Source organism: Hemicordylus capensis, chromosome 5 (genome assembly GCF_027244095.1).
Source record: "Hemicordylus capensis ecotype Gifberg chromosome 5, rHemCap1.1.pri, whole genome shotgun sequence".
NCBI classification, from domain to species: Eukaryota; Metazoa; Chordata; class Lepidosauria; order Squamata; family Cordylidae; genus Hemicordylus; species Hemicordylus capensis.
Window position 1 is genome coordinate 71312125 of NC_069661.1, and position 22759 is coordinate 71334883.

The window sequence follows — 22759 nt, forward strand, 5'->3', positions numbered from 1 at the left end:
CTTCCTGTGCTGGAGGAAGTCCTTATCATGGAGGCAGACTCTTTCTGTGAGAGAAAGGGAAATGTGAGATCCAACCCATAGCCCTTCAATCTGTGATACTTTAGGGTAGCATAGCCTCTCAAATCTCAAATAAATTCCATAGCTCAACATAGCAATTTAGATGCTGCATTTAAAAACACTCAGGCTGTTCTCACAACCAGTCTAACCCTGCCTGGGCTGCCCGAAGAAGGGTTAGGCTGGTCATGAGAAGTGGTGGGATCCTTGCAGATCTCTCCGCTCCCCACCCACCCAACAACCGCAATGGGGCAGCGTGGAGTGGTGGAGGCTCGCAGGAGGGGCAGGTAGGACCTGCCTGCCTCCTCTGAAGGGAACCCCTCCCCAACCCCTGGGATGTGCCCAAAGTATTTCATGCACATCCCAACTTTGCACAGTGCACCGCAGTACCATTAGTGAGGATATCAGCTGTTTAATTTGTTTGAAATGATCAGTCTCTGGCTCTAAGACAATTGAAATCACTGCTTAAGAGGATCTCGCCTTTCTGAAGTTTCAAGACTGTCAAACGCAGTGATGAAAGAAAGCTTTTTATTAACACCGGGCACAAGTACGTGTGTGTGTGCGTGTGTGTGTGCGCACGTGTGTGCATGTGTGTGGCTCAAAGACACAGGTTGTTCACTCTGTTGGCGACGAATCTGCATTCAGGGTCCAACCTTTTGCCTCCATCAATGGCACATTGAGGACTTTGGCAGTCCATGTTCCCGTGGGCAACCTTCCCATGGCAGCAGCAGGGCCACGCTCTGCAGTGGTGATGAGAATGGCTAGGATGACAGCGGCAGCGTCGCCCACCACTCCAGTGATAGCATACTCCTACTGCCCATGTGCTATGCTCCAGCCAGCTCTGAACCAAGGGGCTGGGAATGAAGAGAGCGCACACTCATTCATCCCAGCCACCTTGGGGTCAGAACCCTGGGTGGCTGGAAAGCGGCAGCCGGATGCAGGAGTGCACTGTGCTGTGCCACTGGGGATTGGCAGTGCAGCGCACTGCAAGGAGAAGCTGGAGGGAGTGTAGCAGTGGGCAACAAGAGTGCAGGGGAGCAGGGCAGGAGGAGTGGCTGGCTGGCAGGGGAGGGGAGGGGAGGGGAGGCAGGAGGAAGCCTGTGAGGCAGCCCCTGTGGCAGGGTGAGGCCACCCAGAGGCAGGGCAGTGTGTGTACTTTGAATGCAGCTGCCCAATTACAGCTCGACCCCCTGGCTTCCATATCATAGGCACAGAAGGTTGTTTCTTTCTTTAAAGGCATTATCTGTTAGTGAGTCAGGATTTTTGTACCTGTGTTTTGTAAGGGAGTTATCCAGTCTTGAATTGTGTGCATTTTTAAGTAACTGCTGCATTTTTCGCTTTCTTTTATTCTGTAAAGGTTTTCAACTGTGTGCAGTGCAATTCTATATATGCTTACTCTGAGGCAATTCCAGCTGTGCTCCAATGGATTAATTCCCAGGTAACCGTACATGTTATTGTACCATTAATCCTGTCTGTGTCTAGTGGTTTATTACTAGAAATAATAATAGCTGTAGCTGGACACCAATAGCAGCTTAAGCTCAGGGAAATATTATGTGCTTTGCTATAATTAAATTTTGGTTGTGCGGCACCACTCAAAAACAGAGAAATGTACAGATAAAGAACACTTGATGAGAAACAAAATGTTTCCGATTAATAAAGTTTATTTACTTATGTTTTGCAGAGCTGAATTAGTATTTCCATGTGTTTGGGGTGGGTGGGGGGAAGTAGTGTGAAAGTTTCCTTGGAGAATATTTTGAATCTCTTCAGATTGTACTGTGGCTGCTACTCCAAGAGGCTTGGTAAATTAAGTCCAATCCAATCAAATTTATTGTATATGACTATAAGCCTTTACAAAGAAATTTAAAAATACACACTCCAATTGATTGATTGATTGATTGATTGATTAAGTGCCGTCAAGTCAGTATCAACTCTTAGCGACCACATAGATAGATATAAAAATTAAAATGAGCTAAAATGTTATCAGGTTAAAAGATCTCCTTGACAATTTACAGCGATATTTCCAAACATGCCATAAAAACAGATTTAGCTGCTTTTCAAACAGAGCAGTTTGATAAGTAATAGGGATGTGCACGAATTGACTTTTTAAATGCAATTCAAGCTTGAATCGAATCAGCCAGATTCATTTCGAGTTCAAATCTGACCCCCCCGAATCACACTTGATTCAATTCAGATCCAAATTAATCTGATTCTGAATCCAAATTGATTTGGGGGGAAAGGGTTCTGGGGGCAGCTGAGTAGGTTGGGTGGTAGTACCCAAAGGGTAGCAGATACTACCCAAATCCCAAAGAAATTTGCCCAAGGGTGATTTTATTTATGTGTTTACAAATATTTGAACTCTTAAGTATTTTATGTTTTTCCCCATAGGGTATAATGGAGATTCCAGCAACCCCACTACTCCCCATGTGTGGTCCCAGGGTGGCTCAAAGCGGGTGCACATGGGGTGCCAACCACCCCAAGCCCATGGGTTACTGGGTTTTGCTCTTATTTTCAATGTTTGAGTTGTTCTGAGAGTGGATTCTTTGGTGCAAAATAATTCTGAGTGGATTCTTTGGTCATAATTCATTTTGCACCAAAGAATCCACTCAGAATACCTCAAAAATTGAAAATAAGAACAAAACCCAATATCCCATGGGCTTGTGGTTAGGAGGGTGGTTTGCATGGGAAGTAGTGGGACCGCTGGAATCCCCATTATTCTCTATGGGGGGAAGTAAAAATGCTTAAGCTTCAAAAATTTGTAAACCTTTTGGTCGATTTCTTTGGAATTTGGGTGGTAGCTGCTACCCATGGGTCACTACCACCCAACCCACTGTAGCACTCATAGGAGGCACCAACAGGTGGAAATGAGCACTCGTGTCCCCATTGTCCCCTATGGGGGGATGTAGTACACATCAACAAGAACAAATATTTATATACTGCTTTTCAACAAAGATTTCCAAAGAACACCCACCACATGGACTGTGCCCCACTCTCCCACCAACAGAAATGCAATGCCCATGTGCCCCCCCCCCCCCACCACACAAATGCAGGAAAACAACAGCAGCCGGCAAGCAAGTGTCATAGCTCAGGCTACTAGGACCAACATCATATGTCCTCCCTCCCCCAAGCATTTCATCAACAAGCAACCAACACACCACTACACAATACATACACAAAGTTGAGATCTCTGTGTGTGCTACTTTGGCACTTGGCCTTAAGCAGATTAAGTTCAGATCCCTGGAAACAAAATCAAAGCATTTGAATTAATTTCACATACATATACTGCTAGTGAAATTAAGGATATTGTGCGATGGTTTGCACAATCTGTTAAGTCTCCTTTCTTTGGTATGGGTATGTAGACTGACCTCTTCCAATCTTTTGGCCATGCTAACACATGCTAGCAAAATAATGCTCAGGATCATCCAATGCAGATTAGAGCCCTACGTGGAAATGCCAGATAAGAACAACATAAGAACATAAGAACAGCCCTGCTGGATCAGGCCCAAGGCCCATCTAGTCCAGCATCCTGTTTCGCACAGTGGCCCACCAGAAAACCAGGGAGGGAACTTGAAACCTTCTGCTCTTCCCAGATCGGCTTCATCCCCTGAGGGGAATATCTTGCATTGCTCACACATCAAGTCTCCCATTCAGATGCAATCAGGGCAGACCCTGCTTAGCTATGGGGGCAAGTCATGCAAGCTGGTTTCAGAAAAGGCTGAGGAACAAGAAATATAATTGCCGAAGCTCACTGGATAACTGAGAAAGCCAAAGAATGCCAAAAAGAAGTCAATATGTACTTTATTGACTACAGAAAAGCCTTTGATTGTGTCAACTATGTCGTTGTGGAATATCCTTATGAAAATGGGTGTCCCAGAAGATTTCATTATTCTCATGAGAAACCTCTACACAGGACAGGAAGCCATAGTCCAGACGGAATATGGTGGAAAAAGACTTGTTCCAGATTGGAGCAAGACAAGGCTGTATACTTTCTCCTTACTTGCTCAACTTATATGCTGAACATATCCTCAAAGAGTCTGGAATGGAAGAAGATGAACATGGTTTTAAAGTTGGAGGAAGAAACATCAATAACTTCCACTACGCTGATGACACCACTTAGAGTGTCATCTGAGAATGCAGCAGAGAATGAGGATGATCTGCAAGCTCTAGTAATGAAAGTCAAGGAACACAGTGAAAAAATGGGACTACAACTAATTGTAAAGAAGACTAAACTAATGACAACGGGTACAGCAACTAGCCTCAGAACTGATAATGAAGACACTGAAGTGGTGGATAGCTTCTGCTTTTTAGGATCGACCATCAACTGTCAAGGATCCAACAGTCAAGAAAAATGCTGCAGACCAGCACTTAGTAGGGTTGCAATAAAGGCCTTGGAAAGGATATTTAGATGTTTTGACATGTCTATACCTACAAAGATTAGAATCATTTGGACAGTGGTTTTCCCCGTGACACTCAATGGATGCAAATGCTGGACTTCGAAGAAGCAAGATAGAAAAGGTATTGACACTTTTGAACTTTAGTTCTGGAGAAGACTTTTGAGTATACCATGGGCAGCAAGGAAAACAAACAAATGGATCATAGAACAAATCAATCCAGAATTTCCACTCAAGGCACAAATGACTAGGCTCAAACTATCATACTTCGCACACATTATGCGAAGATTCAGCTCCCTTGAGAAGTCCATAAGGCTGGGAAAAATTGAAGGAAAGAGAAGAAGAGGATGACCAGCAGCAAGGTGGATGGACTTGATTACAACAGCAATGAATGCGCCACTGAGAGACCTTAAAGACCAAGTTGACAGATCATCCTGGAGAGAATCTATCTAGCTCCTATCTAGCAGGGAAATTGTTGGAGATGGTCTAATTAATATCATTAACTCATTGCTGAGGGAGGGTAGGATGCTTCCTTGTTTGAAGGAGGCAATTATTATACCACTTCTTAAGAAGCCTTCCCTAGATCTCTCAGTAATCGTTAGTTATAGGCCAGTCTCCAATCTCCCATTGTTGGGCAAGGTGATTGAGAGTGTAGTGGCTAACCAGCTCCAGACAGTTTTGGAGGAAAATGATTATCTAGACCCATTTCAAATTGGCTTGGGGTTGAATCTGCCTGGGTTGGCCTGATGGATGGCCTCTACCAGGGAATCAACAGAGGGAGTGTGACTCTGCTGGTTGTTTTGGATCTCTCAGCGGTGTTCAATGCATCGACCATGGTATCCTTCTGGATCTCCTGGGGGAGTTGGGGATAGGAGGCACTGCTTTACAGTGCTTCCGCTCCTATCTCTCAGGCAGATTCCAGATGGTGGAGCTTGGTGACAGTTCCTCTTCAAAATGGGAGCTATTATATAGAGTCCCTCAGGGTTCCATGCTGTCACCAATGCTTTTTAACATTTACATGAAACTACTGGGTGAGGTAATCAGGAGATTTGGTGCAGGTTGTTATCAGTATGATGATAACACCCAAATCTATTTCTCCTCTTCCTCCTCCTCCTCCTCCTCATCATCCTGAAATGTCATTCACTCCCTAAATGTCTGCCTACGGGCAGTAATGGGCTGGATGAGAGATAACAACTTGAAGCTGAATCCAAGCAAGACGGAGGTGCTCATAATGGGGGATGGGAATTTGAGAGATGAGTTAGAACTTCCTGTGCTGGATGGGGTTACATTCCCCAGAAGTAAGAGGTACATAGCTCGGGAGTACTCTTGGATCCAGGCCTCACTCTGGTATCTCAGGCGGAGGCTATTGCCAGGAGCACTTTCTATCAACTTTGGCTGATTCGACAGCTGCGTCCATTCCTTGAAGAAAACAATCTCAAAACAGTGGTGCATCAGCTGGTAACCTCCAGGCTCAATTATTGCAGGGCGCTCTAAGTGGAGCTGCCTTTGTATGTAGTTCGGAAACTTCAGCTAGTTCAAAATGCAGCAGCCAGACTGGTCTCTGGGGTAAACCAGAGAGACCATATTATGCCTGTTTTAAAACAGTTGCACTGGCTGCCGATATGTTTCCAGGCAAAATACAAAATGCTGGTTATTACCTTTAAAGCTCTGAATGGCTTGGGTCCAGGCTACCTTAGAGAGCACCTTCTTCAGTATGATCCCTATCGCTCATTCTTCAGTATGATCCCTATCTATCAAGGGGCTGGGGGCCCCTTCCCCAACATCATTGTGCAAAAATGTAGAGCAGAGACATTCAAGAATTCCTGGCTGGGGCTGCCCTTTAATCCTGACCCCTGGTATCGCTACTTTGCCATATGCTCCTGTCCCAGAAATCTAATGGGGTTGCCCTGTGTATGTTGCCATCATGACTGCATGTGCTTATAAACATACATCTTGATCACTTCATTTTCTGAGAGCTAAGCACATAGAGCCTCTCTTGCCACCCTTTCCCTTTCTCTCATGACTGCCAGGGAACAAGGGACAGAATAGGAAGGGGGCAGGCATGGAGGGCAGGCATGGAGCTGGTGAGACCCTCAGTGGGTCTGGGCTGCCCTCTCTATGATTACGGTTCCAGAAACTGCATGAAACCGCTGTTATGAGAGCACCTGCATTCAGACGTAATGCTGCCGTCAAAAAACCTCTGGTTGCAGTGGTGAACCTCACTACAAACTGAAAGTTCAAAGCGGAGTTTGGCAAGGCAAACCACCGGTTGCTTTTACCGCAAAACCATGGTTGCATGCATTCGGACATTCACAAATTCATACCTCTGGCCCATTTAACTGTGTTTTCTCATTATGTGCAAATGCTGCCACTGGTGTTTTCTCTTCTTTTCCTTCACTGGCCCAGGTCAAGTCCAACACTCTCTGTACTATACAACATTGTCTCTAACTGATCAGTCAGAGAAGTGGAAAAAATAGGAGGTACATAAATAATTTAGCAAGCAATTGCAAGGAAATCAGGTATATGGGGGTTTCTCACAGAACGTTGCTAAAACAGGTTGTGACTGGCTAGATTAGTGCTGCATAGATATCAGGGTCCCTACACTATGAAATAAATGCAACTTCTAAGTCACTGAACAAATGTTATTAGCTGCTTGAGTTACACTTCTTAACTTATTCCCTCTTTCAAAATGGATGCCTATATGAATTCTTCCAGTTAGGTAAACAAATCCTCCTCTTAATATTGGATTCTGCATTTCTCCCCTGGAACTGCCCTGGACCTCTATCACTCACTGTCAGAGGAAATTTCGACAACCTGCGATTCCCGAGTCTGGCTTGATTTCATTCCATCCTTTTAACATTAATGAAAACCCACATCCAGGAAGAGAGGCACCTTCAACTGTGGTCCCTAATGATTTTACCTCACCAACTCCTCAGTAAGTTTCAGCATCAACCCTTCAGGCCATTTGCTCAATTAGCACTTCTGCCTAGGGTTAACTGAGCCAAGAGGGTATATGTTTCCAGGAATTCAACACTGCATCTCTTCCAGATACAGTGGTCCCTCTACTTACGAAATTAATCCGTTCCGAATGCACATTTGTAAGTCGAAAAGTTCATAAGTCGAAAAGCGGTTTCCCATAGGAATGCATTGGGAACGGATTAATGCGTTCCGGAGCCTAGAAAAAAGACCCAGACCCCCAGTAAGGCTTGCAAACTGCACAGGAACATTTCTTTTCAAGAATAAACAGGCAGTAAACAGGCAGGCAAGTCAAGGAAACCGCATGTAAAATTCGTAAGTCAAGGAAACCGCATGTAAAATTTGTAAGTCGAGGAAACCCCATCTAAAAATTTGTAAGTCGAAAAAACCGAATCTAAAACCGGATCTAAAACTGCCGTTTGTAACTCGAAAAATACTTATGTCGAGTAGTTTGTAAGTCGAGGGACCACTGTACTCATTTTAAGCAGCCTATGTTATATTCCCATTTTTTTCAGTAGATAACAAAATCAGATGAGCTGTATAAAAATACAGCAGTGAGGATGATCATGATAATAAAAATGACATAATGCAAATTGAACTGTCTAGCCAACAAACTTCTATAATTTTTGCATTAAAAACAGACAGGTCGCTAATATGAATATCACACAGAAAAATATTTAAATTGATTTAGTAGTATGAGTTCTTAAAGCTAAAGCCTTTTCTCCCATTATGACAACAGTTAACCTTGAGGGGGTGGGGAGAAAAGGAAAAATTTAGTCAGTACTAACAAGGATTATTTAATTAAATGAATTGTTTAAATAGTGCCACAATAATGTAAAAGTGTTTTAACACAGTTAAGGGATTGTGATTGATTGTATTTGCATCCCACATTTCCTCCAAGGAGTTCACGGTGGCATACATGGTTCCTCTCTCACATTTTATCTCACAACAACCATGTGGTAGGACAGTCTTACAGAGTGTTTGGCTCTGTAAGGTCACCCAGTGATTGGAGATTTAAATCAGTATCTTCCAATTACTAGACGCACACTATGACCAGTCAGTCAGTGATATTAATGCCATAGAAATATTACAGATGTTTCAAAACATTTCACACAGTAACCAATGTTGTTTAACTCTCCTATGATTTGAGATTATAGTGGAAATTATAAGTCTACAAAATGAAAAGTGGGTCATTTGTTAAGTTGCCAAACAATACTGATGTTATCTCAATGTGTTTGAGACCTGAAATAAAGAATACAATTCTAACCACCAGGAAGTTACCCAAAGATACTTCAGGTCTTTAGCTTCTAACTATTAGATACTCTGCTTCAGAGGCTACATAAATTAATATCACTGGCTGACATAATGTGCCGTGGTACAGAGCCACTGCACACCTTGTCAGACCTGCTACAGGTTCATAGGGCAGCACCAACATTTTTTTAAAATGGGCAGTTATGCAAGCAGCAATTTCCCATTTGCAACAGTGGGGAAAACTTCAGGAGCACTGCTTGCACAACTGCCAGTTCTTAACAAATCAGGGCTTAACAATCTGAGCCAGCAGCAGCCCCAGGATGCAGCATTCAGATGATGGAACACTGCACACCATGTCAGCCACTGCATATTACCATATTTGCCTGAATAGAAGACAACTCTGAAATTAAGACAACCCACTTAATTTCAGAGGTTAAATAGGAGTTATACCTGTATTTACTCAAAAAGAAAAGGACTCTGAATTTAAGACAATCCCCTGATTTCTAACATCAAAGAAAATGGAAAAAGCATGGTCTTGGATTCAGGTAAATACAGTAAATCAGTACCGCTTTTGCATCCAGAGTGCTCTGTCCCATAGGTTCTGAAGAAGGTAACCCAAGGCCACAATTCAGAGTCCTGTATGACTAATTTTGTGCACCCCATTGACTTTATATATTCAAACAGCAGCTGCCTATGCCCAAGTGACATACCTCTATTGAAAACATTTGGGAGTTGTTTAGAAGAGCAGTCACAATCGGAATGGGCTTTTTTACAATCGTAAAAAGAAAAGCATGACTGGGCACACATAAGTCCTTGAGCAAGCCTCCATGTAGGTCTCTAGACTGTAGAATATAACACTAGCATACAGTCTTACATTAGTTGGCTGTTGTATGAGATCCCATGTATTACATTAAGGTGCACATTCAGCCGTATTCATGGACCCAGTTATTATTATTAAACTACATCTGCTGGCCAAGAGCAGGACTGTAAATAACTCAGCCAATAAATAATATTATACATGCTTAGCCTTTTGAGTGCTTGAAGTGTTTTGCATGAATTATTTTTTTAACATCCTTACAACCACCCTGTAAGGTAAGTATTATTATCTTCATATTGCAGCTGAAGCTGAGAGAGGGTGACTTGCCTAAGGCCACCTAGTTTGTTCATGGCAGAAGCAAGTTGCACCCAGACCCCAGTAAGAGATCCAGTTTATGTCATGGGTTGAAACTCAGGCCACACACTCGATTAACTACAGAAGATTTGTCTGAGTGTGGGTAAAACGCCTAGGGTAAGCAGCTTCAGCAGGTGACAACTGCCTCTCCCATGCTGAGTGAATCAAATGGGCTCAAATCTAGACGATAGTAGGTGTAATCTGGCTGCTCAGGCTTCTTCAAGGTCACATGGTTTACTGTGTCAATGGAGCAATGCCTGCTTTCACACACACCTCAAACTCTAAAGCTCTAATTAGTTGAGCTGAATAAATCCCCAAAGGGGCTACATTCTCAGACACTAGGGCTGTGCGAATTGATTCAAATTTGAATAGATTCAACTCAAATTTTGGCGATTCGACTGATTTGAATACTAATCAAATCACCCCTTAAAAGAGTAATTCAATTCGAATTAGAATTGAATTTTCAAAATTTGATTCAAATTCAGTTCAGGAACCATTTGGCACCTTTTTCAAACTATTCAGACCCCGATTGGTTTTTTTTAAAAAAGTGATTCAAAAAGTGATTATTTTTTATTCAAATTCAAAAGGATTTTTTGAAATTCGAAATGAATTAAAAAAATTGGTTTTTGCACATCTCTTATCAGACACCTCTCAAGTCACAAAACCCTGAGGGGCTGTTCAATGTAAAGCCACCTTCACTGTAATAGTGCTGTTGGTTGAATACCAGTAGTTTATATTACACCTTCCATACCCTCAATTACTGGCTATCAGAAGGGGCAAATTATCCCAACTGCTGAGAATAACCTCATGCAAATTCCACCACAGATCCAACAAAAGTAAGTTCTTGCCCTCATCTGAAAGATACACACCCATATGCCTTGTGAAGGTATGACTGGGAAAATCTTATTTTAGGATGAGGAATTACACAGCTGCCTAGGAAGGCGAAGGGCCTTTGGACTTTGCAATTAATTTTCCTTCAAGCACAATCTAGGCACCTTGGTTCACCCCTGGATCCCTGGAGAGTCACTTTTCTGTTTTTCCACAGAAGAGTAGAAATGCATAAGGGAAGAAGAATGGGGAAAGTCATGCTCAGTCAACATAAAAAGCCTCTACATCTCTGGCACTCTGGATAAAGAACACCTTTATCATCCACCTTCCTCTGCTGGTCTTAACAGTAAATGATACATCATTAATCATTTTCCCTCTGAACCAGGGTTTGCAAACCAAATTAAAACCCTGGTTTCAGATACTGGTTACAAGGCAACTGTGGATAGCATTAGCCATAGTTGTCACTGCAACCAGTGCAGTTCTTCACTGTGATTAAGGCTGGGAGAGGATTTGTGATGGACAAGAAGCTGGAGGAAAGAAGCTGGCAGGAGGGAGTGGGCCATCCATCCCACACTCCACTCATAACTCTTAATCATGGTTAAGAGGTTGCCAGCGTTAAGTCTACACTGGCTTTAATAGCTTACAACTATTAAAGGAGGAGAGCGATGAGTCAGTCTGCTCGGTCAAGGTGGAGGAGCCTGCTTGAGATGGCGAGTTTAAAATCCGGCAAGATGACTGTTTCAGGGTCAACTGTCCAAGGCTTCATCGTTGCCAGATTATCACAACTAGTACAAAAAGTAGCTTCTTAGAGGAGAAATCCCATCGGCACAGGCTCTCTTTAGAAATGCACATGAATCCGGTAATGTCTGCTGAATAATCTGGAGTCTCCCACAATCACTGTGGAAGGATGGCTGCAGACTGGATATTCTGCTATCTTTGGCCTTTGACTGTTCGTGTAAGCTACGCAGGTGGTGGTCACAGCCTGTTCTTGTATGAACCCATCATCTTAAGGATATGTCAAGATCTTCCTTACAATAGCACGTTTATGTCTAACCTTTTGAACCATTATGATCAGCAAACGGCAGCTCTTGCAATGGAGATCATGGTTCCACCTGTTATAAAACTCATTACTCTGATGACTTATTCATCTGTTAACAGGGCACAAAGTATCGAGCCAAGAGCTCCAATGAGGAGTCTGTAATGCATTTCCTAAAGGCTGAAGGAACTGGGGTATGTTTTCAAAAGGGATGGAAGCCTCTCTGTGTAGGAAGCTTTGAGTATAAAAATACATATTTCTTCAGTTGGAGGCCCTTACCCCTCCCCATGAGTTAAGTTAACTCTGCTTCTGTTCCTCTGCTAACTGAGCAAAGAGGCAGCTCTATAAAGTGAGAGTTCTGTTATATTTAGCTGGAGGGGAGCAACTTAATAATCTCTGAATGCTTTATATTTTTAATTGCTTTTAAATGTGTTCAATTGTGGTAATCTTTGAATGTGTTAAATTTTATTTGTTTAATAGTTGGTTTTATTCTGTTTTTATTGTGTTTTTGTAAACCACCTAGAGCCTTTGGAGTCAGGTGGTATATAAATTTAATAATAATAATAACAACAACAACAACAACAACAACAGCCTATATTCTGCAACTATATCTATAATAACAGCAACAACATTGATAATAAAATTCAGCCGTCCCAGGTCCTTGGGAAGGACTTGATGTCTGGATAAAACAAACCAGTCAATAATACCTGTCTGACTGTGTAAATAAATAAATAATAGGGGGGAACCTGGGAGCCAGCGCTGAAGGCCAAGGAATCACATCTCTTATTTTCTCATATTGCCCATTTACTGCCTCCACAGCATTTCAAAAAGGCAATCTGTTGAAATAACAAAAAGTACTTTCCACACTTGCTGAATCTACCCACTATTATTGCCTTGTAATCGAGAGCCGCCTGGAACTGTACTTTACAGAATAAGAATTCAGCTTGCATCAGTGCTGAATGCAGCACTCCAGTATTCTTCTTTGTCACTATTATAAAATGACACATCAATATTCTACTTTGTCACCATTCTAAAATAGGGCATGCATACCAGGAATCAAAACTCCATTCTACTAGAGTGCAGATGCAATCCTTTTAAGTTGTTTTACACTCCATGAAAAACTTACAGTGAATTTGGTAGCATCTTGGGCCATGGCCAGCAATTGAGAAGCCTTATTTTGTGGCCAGGAAGAGTTGATTGGAAAACTCAGCACAAGAGGAGTTATTCTCAGATATTGTCCCAGTTGGCAGCTATATGTATACAAGCTTGGACTGCTACCAAACAATGGAGGAAGAAATGAGATGAGCCATATTAAATGAAAATGTTTACAAAGACTTATTAAAAGAGAAACATATTAGCATAATTATTAGGTTTTCTCCATTACGTTAACGCAACTAATTATGCAGAGCTGTATTGAGACAAATAAAGTACATAATCACTATGGCAACGATAAAGTTTAAATTAGAGTAGTATTATGCTGTTTCTGGTTTTTGAATTTAGGAATTATAAAATTTATCTTTGCTTTCTATACTATAAGGAGCAAATTTTAAACTTATTAGGACACAGTCATTTTCTCATGTGGATGCAGCACAATGGAATGGAAACCATAGGGCTCAGCCCTGTTAAGGACACATAGGCTTTATAGCCCTTCCATTTTTATTCTACTTTCCTTAAGGAAAGTAAGCTTATGAGATCACCCAGATCTCTCCCCCCCCCTCCCTCTCTCAACTTCGCAATGCCGGACCAATTTGGACCAAATTTGGTACTGTTAGGGACACATAGGGACACCTCAAAGGCATAGTTTGTATGACGCCATCACTCCATTCAAGATGGCAGACACATACCTGCCAAGTGCTCCGGTTTACCTGGGATAGCCACAAATTCCCACCACATTTCCCTGCTCATGATCAAACAATGGAAAATCCTCATTTCCACTGCCTCCCTCCTCCCCTCTCCCTTCAGAGAGTTGTCTGTGTCTGAGATGCATCTTTGAGGGAGGATCATCTCCCTCAAAGATGATCTTCCCTCATCATCTCTCTGAAGGGAGCTTGACCATGAGGTCTCTCTCTCAGAGCATGCAGATTTCCCTGAAGGAAGGAAGGGTCTGATTCATTTAAGAGAGCACTTGCTTCATATCCTTGCAGAAAGGGTAGGATTATTTGATAGAGCACTGACTTCTTTGCTTTTCAGAATATCAATTTTATATCTATCTATCTATCTATCTATCTCCCTGCAAAAACGGGGTCAGATTCATTTGAAAGAGCACTTGCTTCAGAATTCAGTTTATATCCCTGCAGAAAGTTTCGGATTATTTGACAGAACACTGACTTTGCTTCTCTGAGATCTTCTGAGATCAGATGGTTGCTTTGGCTTGTTGCCATCTACTAGCTATGCACAGCTAGTAATGCTTGCCCAGTGCAGGGGGGAGGGGTTATGTTATGTTGCTTTTGATTGGTGTCTGACTGGAGGTCCATTTATGGCAAGTGGGCAAGCTGAGGAACAGCCCTTGCAGGTTTTTTGGCCCTAGGGTTGGAATCTGCCACTACTCAGAGGCTAGCTGGCACCCACCACTCAGAGTTCTGTGGCCTGGGTGGGTGAGGCCAATCAACCTCCCCTCAGCAGGGTTATACCCCATGGTGGTTATGATGTCCAAATTCAGTTTGGGTGGAAGTAACACCCATTCTTTCACCCTGGAGTTGGGCAGTTCTTCTTAAGAGGTTGACCCTTAGTGGGGGTACCCACACTCTGAACTGTTATGCCTCACTTCAGATTACGTAATAATTATCAAAATCTGATTCCAAGGCCATGTGGCTGGGCCCAAGGTATTTGTACGCAGAAACCTATCCTTAGATGATGCATAAGTCAAGCACCCTGACTGCAGGGGCTGAAACTGATGTGTAGCAAATAAGTTCATGTTTACATGACCAATCAAGTGGATGTGATCTTTAAGAAACAAAAGATGGAATGGCTGGTGGAGAGGTGTGTGTAGAGTACTGTATGGGTGGACTCAAAAGCCTTATAGGACACTGGGGCATCTCTTCCTGAAAGAGAGATGGGTTTCCTTTTCTGTTAATGAGCCTACCTTTGGCTTTGTGCCAGCTCATTAACACAGTGATAGGCGGCTGGGGGCATGCTATGCTTATCTGAGTAGTTGTGAAAGCAATTAGCGAGGCTAATCCCATTGTGAAGGGAGTTAGTCAATCAGCTTGATTACAGTCAGAGACCAGCATAGGTAAATACATACAACTATCAGTGAACATAAAAATGTCTAAGAAGTATAAAATATTTAAAATAAGCTATAAGATGTGCTAAAGTGAAGGGAGTTAGGTATTTCGCTTGTGAAGGTCTCTTTGAGCTGCATCTGCTTGCTAGCTTCCTCTCTGGTCTCCCTGTGGAAGTTTGTTTACCTGACCGTGGGCAGTGCTACCCCATGTTTGCTTGTGCCAAGTGACTAAACTGCATATTTGCCAATTATGGGCAAGTGCAGAGTTCACAATTCTGTGAGCAAAAGTAGCCAAGATGAAGTTTGCAAGTCTGCAACTCCAAATCACATAGAGGGGAGCTGTCTGCTGCATCACGACAAGCTGTTTCTGTAACAAGAACCCCGATCCTTTAGCAGGTTGTTTTTGAGAAGGAGGAAGGAACTTGTTTTGTGACATTTTGAATCATCCAATAAAACATTCCTTGACTTTTACCATTAAAGTTGTCTTAAGCAGTGAGGTGGAAATAATGTATTAGAAGGTGATTTCTCCAGCCATGCACAAGACTCAGAATTTCCTGCAAAGGTCAGATGAAACACAAAACCTCCATGACTTTCCTTAAGGTCCAGTGCCATCAAGATATGAGCAAATGCTTGGCAGAGATCATTCTTTGGAGAACAGTAAACAATGGATTCCAACAGAAGTCATTCCTGGCAGAAAAACTCATACTTCCATTCTCTGCAGCTCTTCATTATTTGGAAAGCTACTCACCATATGCACACTTGTGCTTTAAACTATTGCAATATATATTTGGTCTTGGTATATTATTGAGAATGGGTATTCCTAATGACAAAAGATAGCTTTCAGTGTTACAGAGATAAAAAGCAATTGTGGTCAGATAACTACTAGTGAATTAAATTACAGTGAACGACACTGTAATTTAAATGGAAACTGTTCCAATTTACTCAAGGAAATGGTTCACCATTTCTGTAATAACTGTCCCAGTTCTGTCAAGTCTGGCATACAGAATTTTATTCAATTCATTATACTTTGCCTTAGGGTCAAATTATGTGGTTGGATCTCTTGATGATTTTACTTTTACTTTAAAGCATCTGCAGAGGCTGCAGATTTGGAGCAATGGCACTAGGGTTGGTGTGTTCACTATTTTACTTAGGCATTTTGATGACCCAAATCACTCTCTAAAGGGGCTGCTTCCTCATGGGGGGAAAGACAGATATAAGTACCACTGCTTTAAGCAAATTTGAAGCCCTGCCCCCTCCACATGACCCTTTAAAGTAAATATTAAAATGTCATAAGCAAATTTGAAGCCCTACCCTGTCCACATGGCTCTTTACCCCTGCTAACTGGGCAAAGAGGCACCTTTTTAACATGGTTGAGGCCCTGGTGAATCTCTGGAATGGAGAGACAGCCTGGGCTGTTGACACGGTTGCTCCTTAACACCCTCTCTGGCTTGGTAGAGCCCGTTCTGCTCCTTGGTTTTCCTCAGAGCTTAGGGTGATGAAACAACTCAGGCAACGGCTAGAACGACACTGGAGAAAGAGTCGTGACTAATCCAACCAAACATGGGCTAGAGCCCATTTTAGGGACTACTCCATGGGGGCGGTGAAGAAATGCTTCCCCCCTACCCGCCTCCATTGCATCTGCTCAGTGCAGACCAGTGGAGCTGTTTCATATAGCAAAGACATTGCTCCACACATCCCCCCAGGTAATGGGGTCGGAATCATCTACAGCCTGTTGTGATCAGTTTGCGTGTCACTTTGCGGATGAAGTTGCTCATATCCATGCCGATTTGGACTCCATAGTTTTGGCAGTTCAGACAGACGTGCCTCTAGTACTACCTGGTCCTTTTGTGTTGGATTCTTTTCAGTTGATGCAACCTGAGGATGTAGACAAGTGTGCAGGTGACATCATGTGCTCTTGACCCTTGCCCTTCATGGCTAATAAAGCTGCCAGGGAGGGGACAGGTAGATGGTTGGAGGTGATTATAAATGCTTCATTAAGGGAGGGCAGGATGCCATCGTGCCTCAAGGAGGCGATGTTAAGACCATTCGTTAAAAAGCCCTCCCTTGATCCCTCCAACCTGCACAACTATAGAGTGGTCTCTAACCTTCTCTTTTTGGGCAAGGTGATAGAGCGTGTGGTGATATCCCAGTTGCAGAAGGTCTTGGATGATACGGATTATCTGGACCCTTCTCAATCTGGCTTCCACCCAGGATATGGTACTGAAACTGCCTTGGTCTTTCTAGTGGATGACCTACACCAGGAACCAGACAGTGGGAGTGCGTCCCTGTTGGATCTGCTGGACCTCTCAGCGACGTTCGATACTGTCAACCATGGTATCCTTCTGGACCGTCTCTTGAGTATGGGAATTGGAGGTACTGTGTTGGAGTGGCTCTGTTCCTTTCCTGGGGGGAGGGTCCAGAAGGTGGTGCTGGGGGACTACTTCTTGGCTCCGTGGTCATTGGCCTGTGGGGTCCTGCAGGGTACGGTTTTGTCCCTCATGCTGTTTAACATCTATATGAAACCGCTAGGAGAGGTCATCTGGCAACTTGGACTGAGTTGTCAGCAATATGCAGATGATACTCCACTCCATCTCTCCTTGTCACCTGATCCTAGGGAGGCATTGTATGCCCTGAATCGGGGGCTGGAAGCCATGATGGGTTGGATGTGGGCTAATAAACTGAGACTGAATCTGGACAACACGGTGGTAATGTTGGTCAATAGGAGAGCCAATCGGGATGAGGAGATTTTACCGGTTCTAGATAGGGTTGGACTCCCCTTGAAGGAGCAAGTACGCAGCTTGGGGGTATTACTAGACCCCATTCTGCTTTTGGAAGCTCAGGTGGAGGCAGTGGCCAGGGTGCCTTTGCATGGCTTCATTTAGTGCACCAGCTGTGTCCCTTTCTCAAGAAGACAGATCTGGCTACAGTTACCCATGCCTTAGTCACATCATGGCTGGATTACTATAATGCGCTCTATGTGGGGCTGCCTTTGAAGAATATCTGGAAACTGCAGCTAATGCAAAATGCGGCAGCTAGGATTTTATCTGGAGCTGCCTGTTGGGATCACATCACACTCATTTTGAAAGAGCTGCACTGGCTACTAGTTTGTTGCCGGGTCCAATTTAAGGTGCTGGTGATGACCTTTAAAGCCCTTAACTGTTTGGGCCCAGGATACCTGAGGGACCACCTGCTCCCAAGAGTTGCTGCCTGCTTGACGAGATCGTCTGAGGGGGCTCTTCTCTGGGTGCCGACAATGAGGGAGGCTCGGTTGTCATGTACATGGGACAGGGCCTTCTCTGTTGCTGCCCCCAGACTCTGGAATGCTCTCCCGGTGGCTCCATCACAGTTTTTAGAAAGCATGTTAAATCTTGGCTTTTTACCCAGGCTTTCATATGATCATCTCTATTGCGGCTTCTTTGTATTTTGCACTGTTTTTATGCCTGTATTTTGAAGCTTTTTAGTCAGATTTGTTTTATATTTTATCTTAAGATTTTAATTGTGTCATTTTTATAGTCTTGTTTTTTAATTTTTTTGTAAACCACCTTGGAATTGTTTTAATGAAATTTAACAATAAAATATATAAATAAAATGGTGATTCTCTTTACTGAATAACCAGAGTAACTGGCCCTATCCACCCCAAGCACAGAACTTCCACTGACTGTTGCTGGTGTCTATCTTATGTTTCTTTCTAGATTGTGAGCCCTTTGGGGACAGGGAGCCTTTCTTTCTTTCTTTCTTTCTTTCTTTCTTTCTTTCTTTCTTTCTTTCTTTCTTTCTTTCTTTCTTTCTTTCTCTCTCTCTCTCTATTTATTTATAAATAGAGAGAGAGCTGTATATAAATCTTTTGTTGTTGTTTAAAGTAAACATAAAAATGTCAAGTAGTCCAATCACAGATTTCCTGCATAATGTTTTGTTTGGCCCTTAGATAACTGGTTTTCAAATCTGCTATGTTCAGGAAACTATTTTCCCATTGATTTACCTGCCAAGGGAGCCCCACACATCTGCCATAGGATTCCTGTGCATTGCAAAGGATTCTGGGGCATGGAAATTATTAATTAGGAATGGTTGCAGCCTCAGAAAAGACTACAACTCCCAGGAATACTGTGACATATCCTGGGACTTCGTGAGAAAAAAGTGCTCTTTTAAAAGTCAAGCTGAAGAACATGGCGGCTTGCTCTCTCATGGCAGAGACTGAAGGGAAGGGCTTTTCTCCTTACCCCTAGTTAGAGTGATGGAGAGGGGACAAAGCTTTGCTTTGAGCCACTAAAGGATTTGGCCCAGCTTGCTTTGCATTGTCCCAACTTCAGCCATCCTAGACAGCTGTTTACTTTGGGCCAAAGTGGGCTGAAGTGGGCCAAACTTGATTAGGCGACCAAAGAGTCACACAGCCCTACTCTATAACTGCCCTGTCTATAGAAATTAAGCGCAGAACTTTTCCCCAACAGTTTATCTTCATGCCAGGAACGAATAGAGTTGATGGCACAGTACTGTGATTTCTTAAAAGGTCATTGGCACTGGCATAGCTAGGGAGGAAGTGGCCTGTGTTCCCTGCCCCCCAGCAGTGTGTGGCTTCCCTGGCAGTGATGCGACCAAAGGGTCACACTGCCTCTCTCCGTACTGGTAGTGGTGGCCCTGCCACTGCTGTTCCTGCAGGCTGCCACCCACATTGCCGCCTGTTGATGCCTGCAATCTGGCTCGGGAAGGGGGGGGGTACTAGGAAGCAGGGAGAATGTGGCTTTTCTGCTTCCCAGCAGCCCTCAAGCCAGATGGGAATAGAAGATGTGCATGCACCCTGTGTCTGCAACAAGGCGTATGTACACCCTACATTCCCATCCTGCTCCAGGGCTGGTTGGAAGCTGGATGGAAAGTGAGGAGTGGAATGGGAGTGACAGCAGCAGCAGGGGAAACAGAAGCAATAGCAGTGGCAGCAGGCAGAGCGACAGCAGAGAGCAGCAGAGTGGGCAGCCAGCTGGTTGGTGGGAAGAAAGGGAAGGGCAGCCAAGCAAAGTGCCTTGCTGATGGCATCATTCCTTAAACAGGCATCTGAACCTGGCATTCCTCTGGTGCACAAGAAAATCGAGGGACCTACATGTCTTTCCCTTCTGGGTATTGAAACTGATGCAGTGGCTCAGTTATGCCACTTCCTGCTATCCACTATCCAGGACATCATCAAGTGTTTAAAATCCTGATTGGCTTTCCATAAAATCATGTTCATATTTGGCATGTGGGCAATTACATTTAACACATTGGGTGTTCCATTACATACCTGAGCGATGTGCATAGTTTCCATGCACAGGATCAAGCTTGATGTTGCTTCTTGTTTTTGGTTAACCTTTATTTTCTTTTACAGATTTATTGGGCTCTGCCCAACCTGTTTGTGTTCTTACTTGCAGCCACAGTTTTCTATTTATAAGCCGGATGTGTTGCACCAATTTCAGCACACAGTTGGGCTGCTGCAACCCTGCTGACATTGAGCCACTTGGCCAACATGGGATGTTATGTGGTCACCTTGTGCCCCTTTTGAGGGAATAAAAATACCAAAAAATAATCAAAATATGGTATGCTAGTGTTTTATTGTAATATTAATAATAAACCTACATGACTGAAAACTACCCAAGCTTCATTCAATATAATTAATTAAAATCAATAAAATGTATCCATACATCACAAGTTCATAGACAACAATCAATAGGATGTCATAAGAGTGATCTCTGTATGTCTGACTGAAAAGATTAAATCCAATGATTCATTCCCAAAATACCATGCAGTCAATAGATGAAGGAAGTGTAGACAAATATTCCCATGTGCTTAGAATATCATGTTTTGATTGAGAGATACAATATCAGGTCAATCTTGTAGTTTTTCCAATATCAAATCAGTCTTGTAATGTTGCCACATTTCAACTTAACTAAGTCTTCTTCAGAGGTAATCTTGAAAAAAATATCTATCAGAATGATCCTCACTTCCACTAGTTGTATCCAGTTCCATCATAGGAATTAAACTGGCACAAGCTTCTTTCTTCAGCTGAAGAAGACTTAGTTTAGTCTTAGGGGAAAAGCCATATTATTTCTTTGACCCAGCAACTCCTGGTGGAGCCTGAAATATAATCCCATTTAACAGAATGCTTAAAGCAGTTAAGTCTGTTTGGAATATCCTGCCCTCTTAGGACCAAGCAAGACATTACATTAAACACAATGTTGTATGTGTGTAACAAGAAGTTCTCCTAAGACCTAATCTGCTTTCATTCCTTTCACTGTAATCTTAATTGATAATTACCATCTTTACAAATTAGCCCACTTGTGCCTCAAACATTCATGTATCTGCCATCTTGAATTGGGGTGGGTGGCATCATCATAAACTACACCATTGAGGTGTCCCTATGTGTCCCTACAACTGTACCAAATTTGGTTCAGATTGATTCCTAGTTCCACTTCAAACATTCACATGTCTGCCATGGAGAGATGGCCCGGGCTGTTGACACGGTTGCTCCTAAACGCCCTCTCCGGCTTGGTGGAGCCCGTTCGGCTCTTTGGTTTTCCTCGGAGCTTAGGGCGATGAAGCAACTCGGGCGACGGCTGGAGCGACGCTGGAGGAAGAGTCATCACGAATCTGACCGAACACAGGCTAGAGCCCATTTTAGGGACTATGCCGTGGCGGTGGGGGCGGCGAAGAAATGCTTTTTCTCCACCTCCATTGCGTCTGCTCAGTGCAGACAAACAGAGCTGTTTCGTGTGGTGAAAACCTTGCTCCACACATCCCCCCGGACAATGGGGAGGAGTCATCTACAGCTCTTTGTGATCGGTTTGCCTGTCGCTTTGCAGATAAAGTCGCTTGCATCTGTGCTGACCTGGACTCCAGAGTTTTGGCAGTTCCGGCAGACGTGCCTTTGGTACCATCTGGTCCCGTTGTGTTGGATTCTTTTCGGTTGGTGCGGCCTGAGGATGTGGACAAGCTCCTGGGCAGTGTGTGGGCGACTTCATGCGCTCTTGACCCTTGCCCTTCATGGCTAATAAAAGCTGCCAGGGAGGGGACAGGCAGATGGTTGGAGGTGATCGTTAATGCTTCATTAAGGGAGGGCAGGATGCCATCATGCCTCAAGGAGGCGGTGGTAAGACCACTATTAAAAAAGCCCTCCCTTGATCCCTCCAACCTGGACAACTATAGACCTGTGTCTAACCTTCCCTTTTTGGGCAAGGTGATGGAGCGTGTGGTGGCGTCCCAGCTGCAGAGGGTCTTGGATGATACAGATTATCTGGACCCTTTTCAATCTGGCTTCCACCCCAGGTATGGGACTGAGACTGCCTTGGTCGCTCTAGTGGATGACCTACGCCGGGAACTAGACAGGGGGAGTGCATCCCTGATGGTTCTGCTGGACCTCTCGGTGGCGTTCGATACCATCGACCATGGTATCCTTCTGGGCCGCCTCTTGAGTATGGGAATCGGAGGCACTGCATTGCAGTGGTTCCAGTCCTTTCTTGAGGGGAGGGTCCAGAAGGTGGTGCTGGGAGACTACTGCTCAGCCCCGTGGCTGTTGGCCTGTGGGGTCCCGCAGTCATCGGTTTTGTCCCCCATGCTGTTTAACATCTACATGAAGCCGCTGGGAGAGGTCATCCAGGGATTTGGACTGAGTTGTCAGCAATATGCGGATGACACTCAGCTCTATCTCTCCTTGTCATCTGATCCTAGGGAGGCGGTGGATGTCCTGAATCGGGGGCTGGAGGCCGTGATTCGGTGGATGTGGGCTAACAAACTGAAATTGAATCCGGATAAGACGGAGGTACTGTTGGTCAGTAGGAGAGCCAATCGGGATGAGGAGATTTTACCGGTTCTGG

At 43.7% G+C, this 22759-nt stretch overlaps 1 protein-coding gene and 1 long non-coding RNA gene across 2 annotated transcripts in view; both read left to right on the forward strand.

Annotated features, from left to right (window-relative positions):
* The window catches only part of LOC128325922 (uncharacterized), a 31832-nt gene extending 30113 nt beyond the window's left edge, over positions 1 to 1719 (forward strand). The window contains exon 4 of the long non-coding RNA XR_008307740.1: positions 1412 to 1719. This is a non-coding gene — a long non-coding RNA (uncharacterized LOC128325922). The remainder of the gene's footprint in view (positions 1 to 1411) is intronic.
* A 14232-nt stretch (positions 1720 to 15951) lies between these two features.
* On the forward strand, positions 15952 to 20459 carry LOC128327386 (uncharacterized). Its single transcript, XM_053256189.1, has 2 exons — positions 15952 to 17300; positions 20278 to 20459. Exons 1-2 carry the CDS (start codon positions 16859 to 16861, stop codon positions 20457 to 20459), a joined length of 624 nt encoding a protein of 207 aa, XP_053112164.1. The 5' UTR covers positions 15952 to 16858.
* The last annotated feature ends 2300 nt before the right edge of the window (positions 20460 to 22759 follow it).

What these genes read in the sequence shown, in the direction of transcription:
- LOC128327386 (XM_053256189.1), top strand. Translation starts at nt 16,859, where the DNA reads ATGGCTAATAAAGCTGCCAGGGAGGGGACAGGTAGATGGTTGGAGGTG. An exon ending in CTTGAGTATGGGAATTGGAG is followed by an intron (nt 17,301 to 20,277) that starts GTACTGTGTTGG and finishes TTTCTTTTACAG; the next exon opens with ATTTATTGGGCTCTGCCCAA.